Raw genomic sequence first — 21,483 nt, 5'->3', positions numbered from 1 at the left:
CCAGAAAACATACCCCATTTTATGGAGTGTTACCCGATTCTAGCATCAAAAATAAGTTAATTCAGAGCTTTACACTAAAATGTTGTAATTCTGTCCTTTTTCAGGATGAATAACTGTGTATGCTTACTGGAGTTAGCAGTGAGGTTTGATCAGGATAACCCATGTTTCCTACTCACCATACTGTGATGAGAAAATGTGTTCCCTGAAGCAGGCTGTGATATGGCACTCTGCTTCGAATTACTGAACACCAGAGGCTGAGCCAGAGATGGGGCCTGAGATGGATCCAGATTTGATGAATCATTCTCCATGGAAGATGGTGTCTTTCCCAACAGAACAGCAAGGTCAATTCTAGTCAGGAGGGAAGGGAGCGTGATGAATAATGACTAAACATTCTAGCACTCCCCAGTACCTAAGATTATGGCTGAATCCAAACAGTCATTTATTGCAGATTCTAAATGAACTTAGAAACACAAAGCCCTGAAATACCTAATATACCAAAATAATTGACATTAAGAGCCACTACAGTGTCTAGCTGAATCCTAACAACAATAATGGTTAAACATTTTATTTTAGTAAAGTTACTAATTTAATGAAATACCAAATATTACTTTTAAATATGACAGTTCAAAAACTGGAGCAAAATTTACAAATATTTATCCGAGATTTTACTGAGTATCTCTTAATGCTGGAATCATCAAATGCTTTAGAATAGAAGTGTTGAAGACTTTTTTCCCCAAACTTCTATAAAATTTTGAATGTTACTGGTAGTAAAATAAAAATATACATTTGGGCTTTGCCTTGTTCCAGGCACAGAACTCCAAAGTGACACTGTCCTTTGTCATTCATAACAAGCTTCTTTCAACCATAAAACTACCAAGTTTATGCTAATGAGGCAAACCAAGGTGAGGTTGCTAGATAGCTTTAGATTGGAGAAGATTCAGTCCCTCCAAACTCCAGCCCCCTCCAAGAGTTAAGCCGGGTCTAAGCTCAAACACTAACTGCCAATAATTTAATCAATAGTGTCCGTGCAATCAAACTTCCATTAAAAAAAATCAGATCTGCAGAGCTTCCCAACACCTGGATCACAAAGCCCCATGTGTCCTGCCTTACCCATACCTTGCCCTGTGTAATTTCTTCCATTTGGCTATTCTTGAGTTGTAAAGTTAACTCAAAACTTATTCTGGCCAGCACCGTGGCTCAACAGGCTAATCCTCTGCCTAGTGGCGCCGGCACATCGGGTTCTAGTCCCAGTCGTGGCGCCGGATTCTATTCCGGTTGCCCGTCTTCCAGGCCAGCTCTCTGCTATGGCCCGGGAAGGCAGTGGAGGATGGCCCAAGTCCTTGGGCCCTGCACCCCATGGGAGACCAGGAGAAGCACCTGGCTCCTGGCTTCAGATCAGCGCGATGCGCTGGCTGCAGCGGCCATTGGAGGGTGAACCAACGGCAAAAGGAAGACCTTTCTCTCTCTCTCTCACTATCCACTCTGTCAAAAAAAAAAAAAAAAAAAACCTTATTCTGGAGGTCTGAGTCATTCTATGCCAATAGCAAACCTGAGGCAGTATGTACTTGGACAGGAGGCCACTTAAGAGGGGCAGTCTTGAGGGGCTGTGCTCTCATTGTGGGGTCTGCAGCACCTTGGAGAAGTTAGTGTCACACCCAGTTAGTGTAAAGAATTGTGGAATAGAGGCCGGCGCCGTGGCTTAACAGGCTAATCCTCCACTTTGCGGCGCCAGCACACCAGGTTCTAGTCCCGGTTGGGGCGCCAGATTCTATCCTAGTGGCCCCTCTTCCAGGCCAGCTCTCTGCTATGGCCCGGGAAGGCAGTGGAGGATGGCCCAAGTCCTTGGGCCCTGCACCCGCATGGGAGACCAGGAGAAGCACCTGGCTACTGGCTTCGGATCAGCGAGATGCGCCGGCCGCAGCGGCCATTGGAGGGTGAACCAACGGCAAAAAGGAAGACCTTTTTCTCTGTCTCTCTCTCTCACTATCCACTCTGCCTGTCAAAAAAAAAAAAAAAAAAAAAAAAATTGTGGAATAGGTGTAGAAAAAAGCTTTTGGTGTCAGGGAAAAAACTACATTATCTCTGATAATGACATCTTAACATCCTATTCCCATCATACTTCTTTAGGACCTTCTGAGTCAAGAGCTCATGCCTACGTCTAGAAATAACCCAAGAGGCCAGTGCTGTAGAATAGCGAGTTAAGCAGCCACCTGTACCAGCAGCCCATATGGGCACCAGTTTGAGTCCCAGCTGCTCCACTTCCAATCCAGCTCCCTGCTAATGCCCAAATCTAGAAATAACCCAAAGGGCCAGTGCTGTAGAACAGCGAGTTAATGTTGCCGGTGCCGTGGCTCACTTGGTTAATCCTCCGCCTGTGGCGCCGGCATCCCATATGGGCACCAGTTCTAGTCCTGGTTGCTCCTCTTCCAAGCCAGCTCTCTGCTGTGGCCCGGGAGGGCAGTGGAGGATGGCCCAAGTGCTTGGGCCCTGCACCTGCATGGGAGACCAGGAGGAAGCACCTGGCTCCTGGCTTTGGACCAGCGTAGCGCAGGCCATAGCGGCCATGTGGGGAGTGAATCCATGGAAAGAAGAACTCTCTCTCCCTCTCACTGCCTATAACTCTACCTGTCAGAGAAAAAAAAAAAAAAAAAAAAAAAAAAGAACAGGGAGTTAAGCAGCCACCTGCAGTACCAGCATCTCATATGGGCACCAGTTTGAGTCCCAGCTTCTCCAATTTACCAATGCAGCTCCCTGCTAATGTGCCTGGGAAACACTGGAGGATGGCCCAAGTGCTTGGGCCCCTGCAACCACATGGGAGATCTGGATGAAGCTCATGGTTCCAGCCTGGTCCAGCCCTGGCTGTTACCGCCATTTTGGGAGTGAACAGGCAGATGGAAGATCTCTCCCTTTCTCTTTGTAACTGTCTGCTTTTCAAAACAAAGCAAAAAAAAAAAAAAAAAACAAAATAAAAAACCTACAAAACTTTAAAAAAAAATGCATCTTCTACTGCAAATGACACCAATACTAAGGTTCAAATTCGTTTTTTTGAAATTTATTCTCTTGAAAGGCAGAATTAGAAAGAGACAGGAAGAGAGAGATAGCTCTTCCATCTGCCTGTTCACTTCCCAAATGGCCACAATGGCTAGGGCTAGACCAGGCCAAAGTCAGGAGTTTCATACTGGTCCCCCACCTAGGTGCAGGGGCCCAAGGACTTGTGCTGCTCTCCCCGGTGAAATCAGCAGGGAGCTGGATCAGTAGTAGTGCAGCTGGGACTCAAACTAGCACCCTTATGAAATAGCAGCATTATAAGAGGTGGCCGAACCCATATGCCACAATGCTGGCCTCAAGGTTCAAGTTCTAAAGTTAATTACTTGATTGGGGAGGGAGGTGATAGGGGGACACCACTATACAATTGTTCTGTAGTATCCATAGAGTATTAGTTCCCAGATTCCCTGACAATACCGAAACCTGCAGATGCTCAAGTCCGTTATATAAAACAGCATAGTAACAGGCACATTCCTCCTGTATGCTTTAAATCATCTCTAGGTTACTCATACTTCCTAATACAAATTAAATGTTATATAAACAGTTGTTACACTGTATTATTGAGGAACAATGAAAAGAGAAAACATCTGTACACATTCAGTACAGACTCAATTCTTTTCTTAAATATTTTTGATCAATGCTTGGTTGAACCCATGGATGTAGAATCCATATGGACAGCCAATTGTATTCAGAAGTCAGTAGACAAAAGCCATTATCATAAAGTAAAAGAAGCAGTTACAAACAGTTCTGCAGAATTCAAACATAAATGAAAATGCTTCCATTTTTGGCTCTTCTTTCCTGGACTTAAAGACAAGTAACAGTCAGTGCTGATAATATAAGTTGATCTATGTAATTAAAGGGCTATTTTAGAAAGAATCAGCTTTAAAATTAATACACGGACTTCCAACCAGATTAATTAGTATCAACTCATAAATCTCTCAATCAACTACAGATGAGCCTAATGTGATCTGGTTACCATTACCAACACCATGGAAGTGTTTAAAGGCCAGTGCCAATCTTCCTACAGTTATCTCAGCAGATCTCTTTGGGAAAAGGTACTGAATTTTACCACACACTTGCCTCTGACCAGCAGTGATTGTCACATTCTCCGTAGGCAGAGGCACTGAAGACACATTAGAGGCAGTGAAGATCTTGGTCTCAGAAAGCTGAAAAACAGAGACATTAGTCACTAATGGTAACAGAGAGGCTACAGTCAGAAAATTGGGACAGGTAAGGAGAATTCAACACCAAGTCAAGGGAAAAACTCTATGAAGAGAAAACTATCTACCCTGAAAAATTCTTAATGGATTGACCATCAAGCCCCTTCAATATACACACTCAATGGTTTTATCCAAAGAAAGGGAAAAACCAAGGAACCCAGTAAAATACAGTGGAGTAATATCATATATACAATGAAATCACAGGAAGGTTAACATACATGCTAGTCATAAAAAGAAAAAAAATCCCTTAAATTTTCCCATTACAGTTCCCAATTCCCACCTCTAACCAAATCACATTCCTCTTATGCTACTCCCCACACCGAGAGGAAGATCATAGCCAAGATGAAGAAATAAGTGAATTCTTAGCTTGAAAAATAAGGACCCAACTGCCAGTGAATTAAGGTCTTTTCAGCAGTAATTTCAACCATGCGCAATTTTTGCTTTAATGCTAACTTTATTACATCTATTCATTTCATTGTTAAAGCATCAAAATTTATGTAGGCAACAATTCTTCCTACTATTCAAAATTGTTGTTTCTTGATTAAAATCTGTCCTCTAAAAAACAGAAAATCAAGGAAGGTGTCTGGCACAGCAGTTAAAGGTCATGCTTAATTGTCTACACCCCATACTGGAGTGCTTGATTTGAGTGCCTCAAGTCCCAGTTCCTCCACTTTTGATCCACCTTCCTACTTATGTACCCCAGGAGGCAGACGATGATGCCTCCCCCAATACTGTTTCTGCCACCCAAGTGGGAGACTCAGACTGAGTACTGGGCTCCTGGCATCAGCCTGGTCCAGCCCTGGCTGCTGTGGGGATTTGAGGAGTAAACTAGTGGATGGAAGATCTCTGTTTCTGCTTTTCAAATAAAATGAAAATAAAGTTTAAGTGCTTAAAAAAAAAAAAAAAACAGAAAATCTATACATCATCCTCCCACTAAATATCATTCTCTAAAAGTTCATTAGCAAATAGGCTAAACTCCACAAAGTAGCAGAGTTTGCCTATATTCACAAGACAACCTAGCTCATTTACAATAGAAAATAATCACCCTCTGATGCTGATGCATCTGAAATTTTGAAAACCCAGGACTGGCAACCAAAACAGTTTTGACATGTCACTTCCTCTTACCACAAAAGCTGTCTTCCCTCACTATAGATTTTAAAATGTTAAAATAAGAGCCCATCATCACTGAAAACCATAATTCATAGCAAAAGCTTGTCTGTGACCAGGAATCAGCAAAATTCTTTTACTTAGGTAGTACTCAAATGAACTCACAGAGCTTGTTCATATGCTACCTATCTATGAGTGTTTCCAAGATGAGTCAAGTTGGCAGATAGCCAGTTCTACACATATTCATCTCAATTACAATTACAAAGTTGGGCTTCAAGTAAATAAAAGGGTTCCAGCACCAACCAAATTACAAGCCCTGAGGATTTGGTATCATAATTCTCACTCTGTAGCTACTGCCAATCCATTATAGGACCTTGTACCAAAAATGTAAACACTAACCAAGTAATGGAATGGCTCATGTACAGCCATCTGCCACCAACAACTCAAGGCACTACCTGCTTAACTCCCATTTCTGGTGCCCTACCCAACCACCATCTCTTCCTGGGATAAATCCGACAATCAGATATTGGACTTACACAAGTGCACTTGCCCTTTCCATAGTGTGGTTCCACAGAGTCCTGTTCATGCCCAGTCTCCTTCATATAACATATGTGAAATGTTCTGGCTCAGAACACTATTTTGGATGTAAAAGTTTTGGGTCAGAATCTCAAGGGTGCATTTTGAGGAGTAGAAATATACCCATTTTCTATCCCTAAAAAACACTTAGGGATAGAAGGCTCTAATGAGGAATGACCTGGAAATACCTACATCTTCATTCCAATCCTCAGTTCCCCACTCCTCTGTTGCAGTCCTCCATGCACCTGAGAATAAAGGAAAAATTGTACAGTAATTTAAGTGCCAGTACAAAGTATGTGAAGAAGACACTAATAACAATCTTGGCAACCAAAACTATATGACCAGAATTTAGTAATCAGAAGGAATTCTTGGGCTTCCAGTGTAGGGAAAGACTCTTTAGAAAGGGATACTGCAAAGCACCAGTATTAATAAGATTATAATTTCACATCTACTTTGAGTTTTTGTTACAAAGCTGTAACAGCAGAGGAAGAAAGAGATGGCGGGGGACGGGCAGGGAGATTAAATGTCCCAATGCTGTAGGCAGTTATTTGGAAGGCCCTTGTCGCTCTAACTTAATAGCCACTTCAGTGAAATGCCTGCAGCCAATTTAGACCAGCACATGCAAACTATATCTGTTTATATGGTGTAAGAGCAAAAACTACAGTCTGCAAAGAGATAGCAACAGCAATAGCAACACAAATGGCTACCACATGATGGTCAGAGAAAGAGCAGTGAAAAAAAGTGGAAGTGAAACCCAAACTGAGGACACTGAGAAGTTTCAGCTATTGGAATTGAATAAAATGCACACACTCAGCAGAAGTCAAGTTTACAGTCCTATTGGTGTAACTAGCTAACTACAAGGAAAGCCCCAATGGATATACTCTTTACGAGAAAACACTGGTCGAGACTGAAAAACCAAATATTAATTACTGCTATCATCCTAATCCTCCTACTCATAGAAAATACGAACTCTCACCTGCCAAGGTCAGGCACAGACAAACAGAGGTTTACACTCTCCTCAGGTTCTAAGTTTGGGCATAGTTTCTACGGGACAGGCCCAAAAGCAATCAAATCACTTCCCATTCCCCTTTTTGCTTCATGTATATACACAACCTCAGAAAGGGAAAATGTCCTTTCTTGAGGAATTTGGGTGAGAATTTCTATGAGAGCCAGGATTCTTCATTTCAACCAAAAGATCCCAGTAAGAAATAAGAACCTATCTGTAGAAGGAACACAATAACATCTCTTACTGTTTTCTCTAGGACAAAAGTATATGTTGAATAATTCTAGAAGCCATCGCTTCAAACAGAGAAAGTTTCTTAAAAGAATCAAAGAATGGCCTAACATTGTAGCACAGTGAGTAAACAGCCACCTGCAACACTAGCATCCCATGTGAGCGCTAGTTTTGAGTCCTGGCTGCTCTGCTTCCAATCCATCTCCCTGGTAATGCACCTGGGAAAGCAGTGGAAGATGGCCCAAGTCCTTGGGCACCTGCCATCCATGTGGGAAACCCAGATGGAGCTCCTGGCTTCTAGCTTCAGCCAGGCCCAGCCCCAGACACAGCAGCCATTTGGGGAGTGAACCAAGCAGATGGAAGATCTCTCTCTTCTCTAACTGTGCCTTTCAAATAAATCAATTTTAAAAATATAACAAGAGAGACCAGCACTGTGGCACAGCAGGTAAAGCCACTGCCTGCAAGTGCCAGCATCCCATATGGGTGCTGGTACAAGTCCCAGCTGCTCCACTTCTGATCCCACCTCTCTGCTATGGCCTGGGAAAGCAGTAGAAGATGGCCCAAGTTCTTGGGACCTTGCACCCATGTGGGAGACCCAGAAGAAGCTCCTGGCTCCTGGCTTCAAACTGGTGCAGCTCTGGCCGTTGCAGCCATCTGGGGGCATGAACCAGCAGATGAAAGACCTCTTTCTCTCTGCCTCTCCTTCTCTCTGTGTGTAACTCTTTCAAATAAATAAATAATCTTAAAAAAAAAAAAAAAAAGAATCTGGCATTCACTTGTCACTGGAAATATTCCCATATCTAGAAAAACCATCTAAAATTATTCTAAACACTTAATAATGAAAAATCCTATTTCCTAAAGGAAAATGTATCACTTATCAGGTCTTTCCCAGGGACATCTTAAAACTGCATCAGGGAAAACTCCTAACCACTTACTTGACAATGTTCTCCAAAGCAAAGTCCAATCTCTGTCTAGACAAGTTACAAACCACATTCTTCTTTTCCTCTCTGGTGATACTATTTTCTCCTCACTGACATCTGTCCCAACCTAATTGGTAACCTGAGTTGAGTTAGCACTTAACACAATCCTAGAGTTAGAAGTGACCTAAGAAGTTATCTAACTTGGACTCATCATGCAAAAATTTTTTCTGCACTCTGGTGACTTTAACAGGGACAGAAATGAAGAATCTAGATGACTATTTAATACATTCTTACATAGGAAAATGATTGTAATGGCTGATAAACACCAATGCTGAGGAAGCACTAAGGAACAGAACGATGGAAAAGCACTAACAACAGATTAAGGATTTCATCAGCAGAAAGCAGTCAATGTAAATGTCAAACATTCATTAAATGAACAAAATTTTAAGAATGAAAAATGAACATAGAAAATGAGAGGAAAAAAGCAGAAAGAGGAAAAACAAAGAAAAATGACATATCCACAGATATTTCAGTTCATAAAAATCTATAAAAATATCCGGGGCAGTTAGGCGCCTGGATGTATCATACCAGGAGCAGTCTCAAATTTTCGGGGATAATTTGACCCCTCAACCCCAATGAAATCAAGTCCTGAAACAAAAAAGAAAAGAAAAGAAAAAACAACCAGTGAAATTTTGCTTGTGAATGAGAACATCTGCCCCCAACACATAATTCCCACTGTACCTGTGGATATTTTAAGGGTAGGTTTAAATTTATCTTTAAATTAAAATGGGAATTTGAAGTTTGCTATCATGAAAACACAAAAAGAGATCATGCATGAAGGTATATGTTTACATTATGAAACGACGGGAATTAAACTACACCCAACACTTTCACACTAACAAGATGTCTAGCATCACGTATAGTTTCTTTCAGCTGCAAATCACTTATTTCCGATTCCAGACTTCTACTCAGTACACACCACCATACATTTCAGCCTTCCCTATCTTCCTAACCAGATCCTTGCTGAAGACAGCTAAGGCTATGGACTGGAACCACACACCTGATTTTTTTATTCACAAGTAAAGACAAATCCCTTAATTTTCATCACATTTTTGGTTAAAGATAAAAGGTCAAACAGCCAAGAACAAACTACAGCCTAAAAACAGTAATTTGTGTTACTGGGACTGCTACTATTGCCTCTACAAAGCCATCAGGAGATGATTTAAGAGCAGTCTGAATGCCTCCAAAGTACAGTAAGTTAGAACAGGACATTTCATGGCCAGAGGGTAGGGAAATCCAACAGATAGATCTATCTTGTCAGTAAGCCAACTTCAGCCTTCACCCATGGGAAACATCAAAAATGAGTTTATGAAATAGTAACTTGGTGAACAAAAAGCAGGCAACAAACAGGACCTAAGATATAACATCTTATACAGTTTCTAAGTTTGTGCAAGAGGCCCTCCTAAAGACCCACAAATAAAGATCACTGATCTTTAAGAGGCAACATGCAGATTTAAATGGATATGGAGTTGAAGAGCCTATTTTAGGCCCTACTATTAACTTGCTCCCATTTGTAAAAAAAAAAGTCAGGCTTTCATGTGCTGGTTCAGTCAGTAGGGGTAGTTAAGTCACAAGAAGCACTACAAGGGATGGTGCTGTGGCATAGCGGGTAAAGCCACTGGCTGCAGTGCCGGCATCCTATATGGATGACAGTTCAAGTCCCAACTGCTCAACTTCCAATCCATCTCTCTGCTATGGCCTGGGAAAGCAGCAGAAGATGGCCCAAGTCCTTGGTCCCCTGCACCCAAGTGGGAGACCTGGAAGAAGCTTTTGGCTCCTGGCTTTGGATTGGCTCAGCTTCAGCTTTTGTGGCCATTTGGGGAGTGAACCAGCGGATGGGAAGACCTCTCTCTCTCCATCTTTCAAATAAATAAATAAATCTTAAAAAAAAAAAAAAAAAAAAAAGCAGCACTGTAGAAACCAGAAGTTGCTCTTATTAAAAACAACACATACATCTTTTATCCCCAAATACATTTAGTTGTATCTCACAGGTCTAATATATCTTAAATATTTACGCTGTACCCAGATGTAAGCACCAAGGTTAACTAACAAATCCCCTACTACTCTACCACACCACAAAGTTTGAGAGTTAGAAAGCAGAGAAGGCTTTCTTTCTTGTTCACATACAAAGATTTCCCAAAGCAGAAAGGGAAAAGAGAATATCCCTATCTGAGTACCACAATTTCACATAAAGTATGGACTTTGATTTTGAGCCCTATTCATCTCTACAGGCAGAGGCCTAAGTAACTGACTGGTTCTGGGTATCTTTTCAAAAGTCAAAGCTATCTTAACATAAACACTAGGAGCTAATGGCAGTGGGATGATCTAAGGGGGCTTTGAAAAGTTCGTGGAAAATGGAATTATCCACGAACTTTTTGACACCCTTCTCATATAATGGAAACATACACTGTGGGAGTCAAACAATTCTAAGTTCAAACATTAGCAAATTCATAAGCTCTCTTTCAGTACTTGTCATCTGAAAAGTGATAATAAATAATGCCTATTTCACAGAAGAGTGATAAGATCAAGTGAAAGGGAGGTATAATGCGCTCATAAGCACATACAGTAATTAAATCATCAGCTCTTCTCACCGTATCTCTGCACCCAAATACTATTCCTTTACTTTTAAAGTGTAATTATAACCTCAAAAAACTATTCCTTTAGATATGCAGAGACAAGAAATAAATAGTCACTCACTCGTCCCATCATCTGGTTCAAAGTGGCCAGTGTTGTTCCACGTATTGCCGCTACTATTGCCATAATTATCATCGGTATTGGCTGGCTCTGCATAATCAGCTGGATTAAAGGTTCTGAAAAAATATAACACTTAAAAGTTTGTGTCTGACCTCCAAGTAGTTTCAGCAAATATTAACTTGAAGAAGGCAATAAGAAATCTTGACAGGGACTAGCATCGTGGTGCAGTGGGTTAAGCAGCCACCTATGACACTGACATCCCATGAGTGCCATGAGTCCCAGCTGTTCCACTTGTGATCCAGCTCCCTACTAATGTGCCTGGAAAGACAGTGGAAGATGGTCCATACTGGGCACGTGCCACCAGGAGAGACCCAGATAGAGATCCACCTGGCACTGGCCTGGCCCAGCCTCCGGTCATTGCGGCCATTTGGGAAGTAAACCAGTGGATGGAAGATGGATCTCTCTCTGTCTCTTTAACTCTGCCTTTCAAATAAATAAATCTTTAAAAAAAAAAAAAAAAAAAAAAAAGAATCTTGACTGTCTCCTTCATATTACAGTCCAGTCACGGCCCCCTTCTGAGATCCTGTATGCGCCTACTTTTCCTCACTCAGCCTAACCAAAATGTTGTGATATAATCTCAACTTATACTTAGGGTTATTTATTTTATGAAAACAGCAGGCATATGGATTCAAACAAAGCTTAAGATAATCAACCAAGTAGTAAATGCTTATCCCTAAGAAGGCAGCCCTAAGTTCACACATCTTTCTGATTAAACAGTCTAGAAAACATTCTGACCACATTTGTTAAGGCAATCTATGGAGACTCCTAGAGGAAAAGAATTAAAGCCTTTGTATCAATGAGACTTACCCCATTCCTTGAGCAGAAAACCTTCCTCCCCGCCTACCAGAGCCACCTAATAAGAGACAGAGAGGGAAAGAGAAATACATTAGAAGTTGAAATAATGGGATAGTGCTGTGGCACAGCAGGTTAAGCCTCCACCTGCGACAATGGCATCTCATACAGGGGCCGGTTTGAGTCTCAGCTGCTCTGCTTCAGATCCAGCTCCCTGCTAATGTGGAAGATGGCCAAGTGCTTGGACCCCTGCACCCACATGGGAGACCTGCAAGAAGCTCCTGGCTTCAGATCAGCCCAGCTTCAGCTGTTGCAGCCACTGAAGAGTGAACCAACAGATGGAAGACCTCTCTCTGTCTTTCCCACTCCCTCTCTCTAACTCTGCCTCTCAAATAAAATCTTAAAAAAAAAAAAAAAAAAAATCTATAAAACCACCTCACCAGCCAAGGCAGATCCAGACAGTAAGTAGCTGATATTATGAGATACTCTTTCTTCCAGTCCCATGTATCATGTCAGTTAATACAATAGCATAGGACAATTATTATCAAAGACAGAATGTTCTTTTGCTGTTCCAACTACTGGGTGCTCAAGTAAATACAGTAACATTAGCAAGGAGTGGGAAGTTAACATAGCAGTTAAGACACCCACACCACTGGCTCCTGACTCTAGCTTCCTGCTTATCAGACTCTGGGAGACAGCAGTAATAGCTCAAGTAATTGGGTTCCTGCCATTGAGTGGGAGACTTGGATTGTGTTCCCAGCTCCTGGCTCCAGCCACAGCCACAGCCACAGCCACAGCAGGCATTTGGGGAGTAAACCAGTGGACAGAAGCTCTGCCTCTCAAATAAAAAATAATTTTTAAAAAGCAAAAGACTAGAGGAAATGACTTCTACTTTCTTTCCCACTATCTACTTTGGCAATCTCTAGTACATACATGACACAAGAATTAACCAGACTCCACAATTTTTTTTTTAATAAAGTAGATCCCTGGAGAACTAAAGAGTAACCTGCCCCCAAATCTATCCCTCCACACTATTCACCTCTGCCTCGGCCACGACCCCGTCTGCCTCTTTCTGTGCCTCTTCCAGATGGACCTCCACTCTTGGTGCCATCCAATCCATTTTCCTGACCTCGAACTGAAATATAAAAAAGACAAAAACAAAAAACCACAGATGGCTCAAGAAGAGTCAATAGGATGTACACAAGTGTATAAATGGTATGTAATATATTGAGAAGATAAAAACCAAAGAGAAAATAAGCTGGAAGGATGGGACATAAGGGTTACTCAGGGAACAGTGATGAGCCACAACTTTAAAGTTAAATCACTTTACAAGTGACTACAGGGTAATTTTATTCCAAAGTGGTGGCTGCTGCTAAAAAAGGCTACATATAAAAGAGATGCCAAGGTCTCAGAACAGATAATGATAAGAAAAGCAAAGGAATGATATAATGGTTCCTGGTCCTGCCTAGCAGGGCCCTGTCACATCCCTGGAATCTAGACATTACTGACCCACAGTTGGTTTTGATAAAGCCCCATGCATACACTCTCGTCCACGGCTGGCACCTCTCCCCCGTCTTGGTGGCCCGCCACGTCGCCGACTATAGTCTCTGTCACGATCCCGATTTTCTTTGCCGTCCTCATTGGATTCCGTCTGACCACCATCCTTCTGTCCTGAGACTCCCTTCTTCTTCCCGACCATCTCCCAGGAATGCTAGAGGAGGGTAGAGCATTCATGTCCAATCAATATGGATGTCAGGATACTAGACAAAAACTAACACAGCTGATTGATTTAACCATTTTCTTAGCATCTGGGATACTTCCATCAGTTTCTGTTTAAACAGGGGGCATAGAACAAATTTTTTTTTAAAGATTTGTTTATTTATTTGAAAGAGGTACACAGAGACAAAGGAGAGGCAGAGAGAGAGAGAGAGAGAGAGAAAGTCTTCCAACCAATGCTTCACTCCCTAATTGGCCGTAACGGCCAGAGCTGCGCAGATCCAAATCCAGGGGCCAGGAGCTTCCTCCAGGGGTCTCCCATGTCGGTGCAGAGACCCAAGGACTTGGGCCATCTTCCACTGCTTTCCCAGGCTGTAGCAGAGAGCTGGATCGGAAGTGGAGCAGCTGGGTCTCAAACCAGCGCCCATATGGGATGCTGGTGCTTCAGGCCAGGGCGTTAACTCACTGAGCCACAGCTCCGGCCCTCGACAGAACAAATTTTATACCTATCATGGCCAAAATTATATATTTTATAGAGGAGATGCTTATAGATAATGGATTACAGAAATCACTTCCCTAAGGATTACCAAAATCTCTACCAGTTTAATCAGTCTACCAGTCAAAGGGCCTAGTTACTGGTCACGATGTTTCAAGGTGTTTTCTTGGCAGAAAAAAAAAATCAATTCCCTTTGCATTTACTGACCCTCAATCTTCCTATTCATATCACATAATAGAAAAAAGAAAACTGAGGAGCAGGCATTTTACACAGTAATTAAGTCGCCATTTAGAATGTTCAGATAGTCTATTGCAGGTGTCAGGTTCAACTCCTGGCTACATCACTTCTGAACCTGCTAATGCTGACCTGAGGAAGGGGAAGCAGCAGGTAAAGGTTCAAGTACTTGGGTCTCTGCCACCCACATGGAAGATGAAATTCCAAGCTTCTAATTTCAGCCTGGCTCAGACATGGCTATTGCAGGCATTTGGGGAATGAACCAGCAAGTGGAAAAAGGAAGATCTTGCTCCCTCTATCTTTTAAATAAAAAATTTTTTAAAGTAAAAAAAAAAAAATTAAAAAACAAAAACACTTGAAGTTTCTGTTATCTATGTGTTCAGAACAAATGAGCACCATATGACTCCTCAGAATATTCTTTAATCGGCCGGCGCCATGGCTCAATAGGCTAATCCTCCGCCTGTGGCGCCAGCACACCGGGTTCTAGTCCCGGTCGGGGCACTGGATTCTGTCCCAGTTGCCCCTCTTCCAGGCCAGCTCTCTGCTGTGGCCAGGAAGTGCAGTGGAGGATGGCCCAAGTGCTTGGGCCTTGCACCCGCATGGGAGACCAGGAGAAGCACCTGGCTCCTGGCTTCAGATTAGCGCAGTGTGCCGGCCACAGCCCCCCAGCCACAGCAGCGCACTGGGGGGGTCAATCAACAAAAAAAGGAAGACCTTTCTCTCTGTCTCTCTCTCTCACTGTCCACTATGTCTGTCCAAAAAACAAAAAAACCAAAAAACAAAAAGCACTATATTCTCTAATCAAGAAATCCATCAATTTAGGAGGACGACAACAACTACTGTTCACTCTCTCTCTCTCACACACACACAAACACATACACAGCGATTTCACTTAAAAGAAAACCAAACAGAACTATAGACTACAGAAAGCCTTCCATCTGGGTTTTACCCACAGTGTTCTCCCAATATTCTTTTTGTTGTTAAAGATTTATTTATTTATTTGAAAGCCAGCTGCAGAGAGAGGGAAAAAGAGAGACACAGACAGAGAATCCTCTACCTGCTGGTTCACTCCCCAGGTGGTCACAGTGGCCAGGGCTGGGCCAGGCCAAAGCCAGAAACCAGGAACTTCATGCAGGTGAGTCACCCATGTGGGGAGCAGGAGCTCAAGCACTTGGACCATCTTCTACTGCTCTTACCAGGCATTAACAGGGAGTTGGATTGGAAGTGGAGTAGCCCATAAACCCGTGCCCATAAGTGATGCTTGTCACAGGTGACAGCTTTACATGCTATATCCCAGTGGCAGCTCCTCTCTATTTTCTAAACTGATACAAACCAATTTAACTTTCTTATAAATAACACAGTTGTGCACAGCTCAACAATGGGGTTAAGGGGACTGGTGCTATGGTTCAATGGGTCAAAGTCATGACCTGTAACGCCAGCATCCCACAAGGGCACCAGTTCAAGTCCCGGCTGCTCCATTTCCAATCTAGTTCCCTGTTAATGCACCTGGGAAAGCAGCGGAGGATGCCCCAAATGCTTGGGCCCCTGCATGCATGCGGGAGACCACAAATCCTGGCTCCACTTCAGTGTGGCTCAGTCCTGTCTGCTACAGCCATTTAGGGAGTAAAACAGCAGATGAAGATCTGTCTCTCTTTCTCTCTTTCTGTAATTCTCCCTTCAAATAAATAAATCTTTTTTAAAAAAATGGGGATAAGTTCTGAGAAGTATCAGTAGTCATTTGTGGGCCATATGATATAACCTGTTGCTCTACCATCACATACGCTGTCCTGCTGCCTCAGCAGGTACACAGCAGCAAGAAGCCAGAATTAACAGCACAGCCAGGACTTGAACTCAGGCACTCCAACATGCAATGCAGGCATTCCAACTGGAATCCTATCTACCATGCCAAATGCCCACCCCAGATCTTTACTTAGTTACTATGTAACTCTAACAGCCATGGCCCTGACTTCATTAACAGTAATCTAAACAAAAAAAAAAAAACAAAACAAAACATAATCTAACACCTAGTAACTTTCTATATAGCAGATATTTACTGTTTATTTTCTCAAATATTGGTAACAGTATTATGGTCATGTTAAAAAAAAAAAAAAAAAGAAGTATCCTTTAACGGAAGCATGTTGAAAAATTCAGAGGGGTAGCATTGTGATGTAGTAGGTAAAGCCTCCACCTGCAGAGCCGACATCCCATATGGGCACGGGTTGGAATCCCAGCTGCTCCACTTCTGATCCAGCTCTCTCCTATAGCCTTGGGCCCCTGTACCCATGTGGGAGACCTGGAAGAAGCTCTTGGCCCCTGGGTTCTGATCAGCACATCTCCTGCTGTTGCGGCCAGTCAGGGAGTTAACCAGCAGATGAAAGACCTCTCTCTCTCACTCTCTCTATAATTCTGCCTTTCAAATAAATAAATAAATAAATATTTACAAATAAATAACAAGGGGCCAGCATTGTGGCATAGTGGGTAAAGCCACTGCCTGCAGTGCCGGCATCCCATATGGGTGCTGGTTTGAGTCCCTGTCACATATGTGGGACACTTGGATGGAGTTCCAGCCTAGCCCAGCTTTAGGTGCTGCAGGCATTTGGGGAGTGAGCTGACAGGTGGGAGATTTTCACTCATCTTGCTCTCAAACAACAAATGTTTTTGGGGCTGGCACTGTGGCATAAAAGGTTATGCCTTTCTTCTCTGATGTCAGCATCCCATATGGGTGCCAGTTCAAGTCCCGGCTGCTCCACTTCCAATCGAGCTTGCTGCTTATGTGCCTGGGAAAGCAGCAGCAGATGGACCAAGTACTTGGGTCTATGAATATTCTCTTTCAATCACTATCTCTGCATTTCAAATAAATAAATTTTAAAAATAATAATAATAAATGTTAACTGGTTAAAATGGTAAATCTTGTGCATACTGTAACAAAATAAAGTTTTAAAGTTCAAATAACTTAAGATTATGAGGGGCCAGCACTGTGGCACAGCACGTTATACAGTCACCTGCAACACTGGCATTTTATATGGGTGCCAGTTCATGTCCATATTGCTCCGTTTAGGATCCAGTTCCCTGCTAATGTGCCTGGAAAATCAGAATATGGTCCAAGTGCTTAGCCCCTGTACTCAGGTGGGAGATCAGGATGGAGTTCCCCACTCCTGGCTTTTGGCCTGGCCTGAGCCCAAGCCACAGTAGCCAACTGGGGAGTGGACCAGTGCAAGTTATCTCTCTCCCCCTCAACCGTAACTCTACCTCTGAAATAAATGAATTTCTCTTTAAGATTTTATTTATTTAACTGAGAAGTAGAGCCACAGACAGTGAGAGGGAAAGACAGAGAGAAAGGTCTTCCTTCCGTCGGTCCACTCTCCAGTGTGCCGATCCAAAGCCAGGAGCCAGGTGTTTCTTCCCGGTCTCCCATGCGGGTGCAGGAGCCCAAGGACTTGGGCCATCTTCTACTGCTTTCCTACGTTATAGCAGAGAGCTAGATCAGAAGTGAAGCAGCTGGGACTCAAACTGGCATGCCTATGGGATGCCGGGACTACAGGTGACAGTTTTATCCACTATGCCACAGTGCTGGCTCCCAGGGTTATAATTTATTAACTGAGGCTACGGTGAGCATAAAACGACCCACCAGCTATAATGTAGAATAAAGTTTGGTTAGAAGAATAGGCAGCAAGGAATTGCTGAGTCCTAGATAGACTTTATTAATTTAGTAAACTATTTATTGGAGATTCTTTAGAAAATGCACATGTACTTCTATTATAATTTTCAAAAGTAGTCAGCACTGTGGTACAGTCGGTTAATCCTACGCCTGTGGCGTCAGCATCCCATATGGGTGCCGGTTCTGGTCCCAGCTGCCCCTCTTCTAGTCCAGCTCTCTGCTGTGGCCTGGGAGACCAGGAAGAAACTCCTGGCTTTGGATTGGCTCAGCTCTGGCCATTGCGGCCACTTGGGGAGTGAATCAGAGGATGTAAGACCTCTCTCTCTCTCTGCCTTTGCCTGCCTGTAACTCTGCTTTCAAATAAATAAATAAATATTTAAAAAATAAATTATAACCCTATAGCCAAATCTGTACCAGGAAACATAGAAACTACACTTAATCTGTCACCTTTCTCCCTCCTCTGTATATACATCAGCTGCTGGCACCAGATGAGCTCTATAAGGAAAAATTACCATGACCTTCCCAAAGGCACTGCCAGTTTTCTGATATGCTCTCACCTAACCAAATACATCCGGCATCCCTGGCAGCTGACTTTGTTTCCTACTAGTTTTATTGGTAGCTGATCTACCTGTGGCATATTACATATTCCATCTTTTCCTTTTTAATACTGTGGAAAGTCAAACTTACAGTACTAGATAGAAGACACTGGAAGCTGAGACAAAATGTAACTCATATAAAAACACATTCGGGGGCCGGCGCCCTGGTGCAGTAGGTTAATCCTCCACCTGTGGCTCTGGCATTCTATATGGGCGCCAGTTCTAGTCTCAGCTGCTCCTCTTCCAATCCAGCTCTCTGCTATAGCCTGGAAAAGCAGAAGATGGTCCAAGTGCTTGGGAGACCGGGAAGAAGTACCTGGGTCCTGTCTCTGGATCGACGCAGCTCCAGCCGTTGCTGCCAATTGGAAAGTGAACCAGCAGATGGAAGACCTCTCTCATCTCTCACTGTCTGTAACTCTACCTCTCAAATAAATAAATAAAAGAATTATTTAAAAAAACATATTTGAGGGGCCAGTACTGTGGCATAGCAGGTAATGCCGCTGCCTGCAGTGTCGGCATCCCATACAGGTGCCGGTTGGAGTCCCAGCGGCTCCACTTCCAATCCAGCTCTCTGCTAAGGCCTGGGAAAGCAGTGGAAGATGGCCCAAGTGCTTGGGCCCCTGCACCCACGTGAGAGACTCAGAAGCTCTTGGCTTATGGCTTTAGATTGGCTCAGCTCTGGCCATTGTCACCATATGGGGTGTGAACCAGCAGATGGAATAATTCTCTCTCTCTGCCTCTCTGTAACTCTGCCTTTCAAATAAAATAAATAAATCTTTTAAAAAAAAATATTCGGGGTGCCAGCACTGTAGAGTAATAGGCTCCGCCTGTAGCGCTGGCATCCCATATGGGCGGCCAGTACATGTCCTAGATGCTCTTCTTACAATCCAGCTCTTCTATGCCCTTGGACTAGAACCTGACGCCCATATGGGATGCCAGCGCTGCAGGCAGAGGATTAACCAAGTGAGCCACGGCGCCGGCCCCTCCACAAATTTCAGTTCAAATTTTTTTTTAAGTTTTCCACTTTGTCTCAAGGAAACTAATAAACCTCTGACATTTAGCTGATGTGACTCTAACATCAGAAAGTTATTATTTCTAAGGATGAACTCTGGTATCCATCTCAACCAAAGAGTAACTGAACAAGATTTCAAATTGGTCACTGCTCATTTAAAAAAATAAAGTTCTCTCCTAAGCACTGCAGGAACATCCCAAAGATTAATAAAGCAGAGTCCTTATTCTTAAGAGGAATACAACCAGGTATTAAGACAAGTACAGGGGCCAGCATCCCATATGGTCACTGGTTCTGGTCCAAGTAGAGGATGGCCAAGACCAGGAAGAAGCACCTGGCCTCTGGCTTCGGGTCAGTGCAGCTCCAGCCACTGCAGCCATTTGGGGAGTGAACCAACAGATGGAAGACCTTTCTCTCTGCCTCTCCCTCTCACTGTCTGTAACTCTCTCAAATAAATAAAAGCTTAAAAAAAAAAAAAAAAGACAAGTACAGAGGGGCCAGAGCTGTGACATAGTGGACAAAGCCGCCGCCTGCAACGCCAACATCCCATATGGGCATCAGCTCACGTCCCGGCTGCTCCACTTCCAATCCAGCTCTCTGCTATGGCCTGGGAAAGCAGCTGAAGATGGCCCAAGTCCTTGGGCTCCTGCTCCTGCGTGGGAGACCCGGAAGAAGCTCCTGGCTTCAGATCTGTGCAGCTCTGGCCATTGCAGCCAATTGGAAAGTGAACCAGCAGATGGAAGACCTTTCTTTCTCTATCTCTCTGTCTTTCCTTCTCTCTCTGCATAACTCTTTCAGATAAATAATCTTTAAAAAAAAAAAAAAAAAAAAAAAAAAAACAAAACATAAGTACAGAAACAGAATTCTCACTAAGTGGGAAGCAGAAAAGGTGAGAGCATCTTGCATCTTGTCTAAATTCCAAGATACGTCTATCACCTCTCTAGGAATGGTCAACAGGCTATAAAGCTTGCTTCTCTGCCACCTCAACAGAAGCTGAAGCACTGAATAGCATTGTGCGATATGAAGGCGATATTGATGGAAACACCCTAAATTCAGAAGCAGAGTATAATTTGTGACTTTGTACAACAGCAATATAAAAGGTAGGCAGAAATCTTCCATGATTTAAAAACCAAGGTTATCAAATAGCACCTCTAACTTACACCTTAAAAACAATCACTCAACTGGAACAAATCTGTTGTTACAGGCCAATTACAAGAGACTGGTTTCACGTTTTTCTCCCTATTACTATTATTTCCATGTAGAGAATGTAATATATACAAATTGTAAGTATTTGAAACCTACAGCAAAAATTCTCCAAGGAAGTTCTGTCCTTTCTTTGGAAAGTAAGGTACTCTGCTTTAAGGTGAGTTATCCAACTTGCCTTTTTAGGATATTACTAACCTCCCAACCAAGGACCCACATTCTAGAACTGTTTATTAGCACTCTACCGTGTCTGGGTTTCCTTCTAGCAGAACATTGATAGCTCTGTTGACGTCTCCATTGCAGTCATGTAAAGCAATCACACATTCATCCTGGTTCTTGCCTGTGATATCAATCAACTGTAAGAGAAAGATCAACAACCATCATGAACAAGCTTGCACTCCACACAAAAGAAAAGTGAAGGGAGAAGATTACCAGCTGGGTTTTAAAGAACCAGGCTTAAAAAGCAAAAACAGATTTTTGGAATTCTAGTTCCAAAAGCAAAATATCAATGTTAACCTGTGATTGGGAATAGTGTCAAAAGTATTCACAAAATAATCAAACAACTAAGCCTCAAAAGAACCAAAACCTCAAGAACCAAATGTAGACACACACAGGCTTTCACATACCCTGAATTTCCATGTTCGGGAAATCTACAACTGCTCAAAGTTACTATAAAATGACATCAAAAAGTCATTCAATAAACATAAGTTAGAAGTAAAACTTCTTTGAGTAAGGTATCTAAGGGGTACAATGAAAGCACTTATTTTATTACACTTCGGATCATAATTCTTTCAATACTTATACTATAAAGTACCATGGTGGGCATCTATGATGCTGAATTACGCTTTAGTCCCCGTATCTTT

General features: G+C 42.7%; 1 protein-coding gene across 26 annotated transcripts in view; it reads right to left on the bottom strand.

Moving 5' to 3' along the window:
- Positions 1–21,483, bottom strand: part of UBAP2L (ubiquitin associated protein 2 like) — a 55,320-nt gene that overhangs the window by 27,818 nt on the left and 6,019 nt on the right. For 9 of the 26 annotated variants that reach the window (XM_062192353.1, XM_062192357.1, XM_062192354.1 and 6 more), the window contains exons 4-11: positions 20,866–20,976; positions 13,251–13,419; positions 12,748–12,843; positions 11,724–11,769; positions 10,860–10,972; positions 6,141–6,193; positions 4,126–4,211; positions 177–348 (exon numbers count right to left, since the gene is read on the bottom strand). In XM_062192353.1, the coding sequence (XP_062048337.1) occupies positions 177–348; positions 4,126–4,211; positions 6,141–6,193; positions 10,860–10,972; positions 11,724–11,769; positions 12,748–12,843; positions 13,251–13,419; positions 20,866–20,976 (846 nt within the window). Of the gene's footprint in view, positions 1–176; positions 349–4,125; positions 4,212–6,140; positions 6,194–8,690; positions 8,751–10,859; positions 10,973–11,723; positions 11,770–12,747; positions 12,844–13,217; positions 13,420–20,865; positions 20,977–21,483 lie in introns of all 26 variants that reach the window. The other 17 variants (XM_062192336.1, XM_062192341.1, XM_062192348.1 and 14 more) reach the window with 3 other exon arrangements.

The sequence above is a fragment of the Lepus europaeus genome, chromosome 5 (genome assembly GCF_033115175.1).
Source record: "Lepus europaeus isolate LE1 chromosome 5, mLepTim1.pri, whole genome shotgun sequence".
Lineage (NCBI taxonomy): Eukaryota > Metazoa > Chordata > Mammalia > Lagomorpha > Leporidae > Lepus > Lepus europaeus.
Note: the sequence above shows the minus strand (reverse complement) of the source record. Positions and strands in the feature narration are given on the sequence as shown.